The sequence below is a fragment of the Lactuca saligna genome, chromosome 1, assembly GCF_052625555.1.
Source record: "Lactuca saligna cultivar CGN05327 chromosome 1, ASM5262555v1, whole genome shotgun sequence".
NCBI classification, from domain to species: Eukaryota; Viridiplantae; Streptophyta; class Magnoliopsida; order Asterales; family Asteraceae; genus Lactuca; species Lactuca saligna.
Genome location: NC_136417.1, coordinates 7536866 through 7540480, shown reverse-complemented (window position 1 = coordinate 7540480; position 3615 = coordinate 7536866). Strand labels below are relative to the sequence as shown.

At 33.9% G+C, this 3615-nt stretch overlaps 1 protein-coding gene across 1 annotated transcript; it reads left to right on the top strand.

The window, feature by feature from the left end:
* Positions 1-490: 490 nt before the first annotated feature.
* On the top strand, positions 491-1876 carry LOC145002268 (uncharacterized). The gene is made up of 5 exons (XM_078961569.1): positions 491-660; positions 847-1053; positions 1235-1296; positions 1399-1530; positions 1590-1876. Exons 1-5 carry the CDS (start codon positions 491-493, stop codon positions 1874-1876), a joined length of 858 nt encoding a protein of 285 aa, XP_078817695.1.
* Positions 1877-3615: the final 1739 nt, after the last annotated feature.

Below are 3615 nucleotides of genomic sequence, written 5' to 3'. Positions count from 1 at the left end.
CAAGTTAGCTTAAGTCACGACAAGTATATTCTCAACTACTTGAAAAGAAAAGGTTAATTGGGTTGGATCATTTTTGTTTCGTTTGATTCATTGCATTGTACTCCGCATTTAGGATCTAGATTTTTGTCTTCTTTTCTTTTCTTTTCTCCAATTTATATCTATCTTTTGTTCTTTCTTGAGGACAAGAAAAGATTCAAGCTTGGGGAGATTGGGCCGTGTAACATGATATGATGGATTTTCAAATTCTTAACTTCCGATTTATCTATGGTTAATGGCACATTCAAACATAACTTCGACTTGGAACTGCAAGGGGGCGATTTTGGGAGTTTATATCATCATCTAGCATCTTGGAAACACTTTAATTTGATTTTTGCAAGATAATTGGAAGATGAAAATTGTTGAATTTGTAGTTTAACTTAGACATGTGTGGCTGATTTCTCTATCATTTTCGATTCCAGATTTCTAAGATTTTTCCAAGATATCTCATCCCATGTGTGAGCTCTTACAAAAAGATGCAAAATTCGAATTTTCCAAGGAGTGCAAGCAAGTTTTTGGTCAGTTGAAGGAGTTTTTAATTTCAGCACCAATACTTCAATCACCAGATTGGATTTTACCCTTTGAAATCATGGCTGATGCTAGCAATCACGCGGTTGGTGCAGTGTTAGGGAAAAGAAAAAACCGAGTTCCTCATGTCATTTATTATGCCTAAAAAACACTTGATAGTGCGCAAGCCAATTATTCGACAACTGAGAAAGAATTGATATCTATTGTTTTTTCTTTAGAAAAATTTCGTCAATATTTGTTAGGATCTAAAGTGATTGTTTATTCTAATCATGCATCTATTAGGTGCCTACATGCAAAGAAGGATTCGAAGCCTAGACTCATTCGATGGATATTGCTTTTACAAGATTTTGATATTGAAATCAAGGACATGAGCGGAAATTCAAACCTTGTGGCTGATCATCTTAGCAGGATTGTTTCTCCTGATGACTCAACTCCCATCCATGATGCATTTCCTGATGAGAATCTATTTTTAGAAAAATTTACCCCATGGTATGCCGATATTGTGAACTATTGACTCGATGGAAAAAAGACAAAATCAAGAAAGAAGCCAAGAGGTACGTATGGGATGAGTCATATTTATGGAAATATTGTGCCGATCAAATGATTAAACGATGTGTGCAACAACATGAGGTATCTTCTATCTTAACATTTTGCACTCTTACGCTTGTAGGGGACATTTTGGTCCTCAAAGAACTGCAAGAAAAGTATTAGAGAGTGGATTTTACTGGCCAGGTATTTTCCATGATACTTATGTTTTTTGTGCAAGGTGTGATAAACGTCAAAAGATGGGATCTTTAAGCTCAAAGAATCAAATGCCCCTTAATCCAATTTTAGTTAGTGAAATTTTCAATGTTTTGGGCATTGATTTCATGGAACCTTTTCCATCATCTTTGGGTTTTACTTACATTCTTTTAGTTGTGGATTATGTTTCCAAGTGGGTGGAAGCAAAAGCCACTTGTACTAATGGTTCAAAAGTTGTGATAGATTTTTTAAGGCTAACATCTTCTCTGGATTTGGTGTTCCAGAAGCCTTAATCAGCGATCGTGGTTCATATTTTTGCAATCGTATGCTTGGAAGTGTATTGAAGAATTATGGTGTTACTCATAAAGTTTCCACAGCATATCATCCACAAACAAACAGACAAGTAGAAGTCAGGAATCGAGAAATCAAGGGTAATTTGGAGAAAACTATTAATACAATAAGGAAAGATTGGAGTATTCATCTTGATGATGCTTCGTGGGCATGTCGTACAACATTCAAAACTCCAATTGGGATGTCTCTGTACCGTATTATTTTTGGGAAGCCATGTTGATTACCTGTTGAGTTGGAGCATAGAGCCTATTGGGCAGTCAAGCAATTCAATATGGATTTAAATGAATCGGGAAAGAAGATGAAGCTTGACATTCAAGAACTAGAGGAGATCTGCAATAAAGCATATGAAAATGAAGTTCTTTACAAGGAAAGGACAAAAGCATACCATGACAGGATGATTTCACGCAAGGTATTTGAAAAAGGTCAAAAGGTATTACTTTACCACTCTCATTTTAAATTAATTCCTGGTAAATTAAGGTCCCGTTGAGTGGGACCATTTGTTGTCACTAATGTTTTTGAGCATGGTGCAATAGAAATCAAAAGTGAGAAAACCGAGAAGATCTTTAAGGTGAACGGTCATCGTTTAAAGCTTTATTATGAAGGATTTGAAGTCAAAAACAAGAAAGTGTAAGAAGTAGAGAATCCAAAATACCAAGATTGACAAATCATTAGTGTCCATGTCGAGCTATCGACTTTAAACAAGAGCAGCTACCCGAGAGGCAACTCAGGGGTATTTTGGTCCTTTTTGTAAAATTTTCGTTTGGACATTTTTCTTTCAAGTTTTTGCATTCCAAGGTTCTTAGAATAATTAGGATGGTCTAAATATCATTTTTATGAGGAGTGGAAGTGAGCTGGTACGAAAAAAAATATGTATGCATCTGACAGACCATTACACGGGCCGTGTAATGCATGTCTTGCAAAACATGACCGTGTAATGGCTATTTAACTACAGGATTGTTTGCGTTACACGGGCATGTAACATTACTCTTACCATTACACGGGCAGTGTAACGAGGTTTGTGTATAAAAAAAATTACATATTCATTCATATTGCATTTAAAAAAATATTGATCCAATTCCAAGAAACCAAATCTTCTTAGAACAGTTGAGTTGATAAATGAGTCGTATGCCTTGCAATTAAACTTGCTTGTTCTTTATTAAAACCTTAAAGCGGTCCAATCACATACGTACACACCTCCTGCAACTATTTGTGCAAAACAGAAAATGAAAAGGTTTTCAACACCGAAGCATAACGACATGTATGAGTTAATCTTTAGAACAAGTGACTGGTCTTATGAGTAGTAAGTGCTCAATAGAAGCCAAAATTAAAGAAATCATAAAAATAAAATAAAATTTCAATGTCCCGAACCTTCCAAGGCTCTAAAAAGTCTTTTCTACTCATTCCCTTTATATACTCTGCTTGGGGACATGGTTTCCAACTATACTTACGTGTCTTTACATATTGAATTCAATCCCCCGAAAAATGTCTTAGAAGCCCCTCACGGTAATAGACCGTGAGGTATCCCACAATAGAAAAGTCGAGGACGAAAAATATAAAGAATAAGCATAGCAAATAAATTGATAAATGTTTTATGTGTTATCTTAGATCTTATATATATATATATATATATATATATATATATATATATATATATATATATATATATATATATATATATATATATATAAAGCTATTCTGTAACATTTGGGATTCGAATTAGTAAACTCTAAGGGGTGTTCTACACCTAATCGCCTAAAGTTGAATTGTTTGGGATTGATTGCGTTGAAAATTCGCTATACGGGTTCCATAAAAAGTCATGAACTTAATAATAATAATAATAATAATAATAATAATAATAATAATAATAATAATAATAATAATAATAATAATAATAATAATAATAATAATAATAATAATAAAGCTAATTTGTGGCCTTTGAGGTTCGGGCAAGTAAACCCG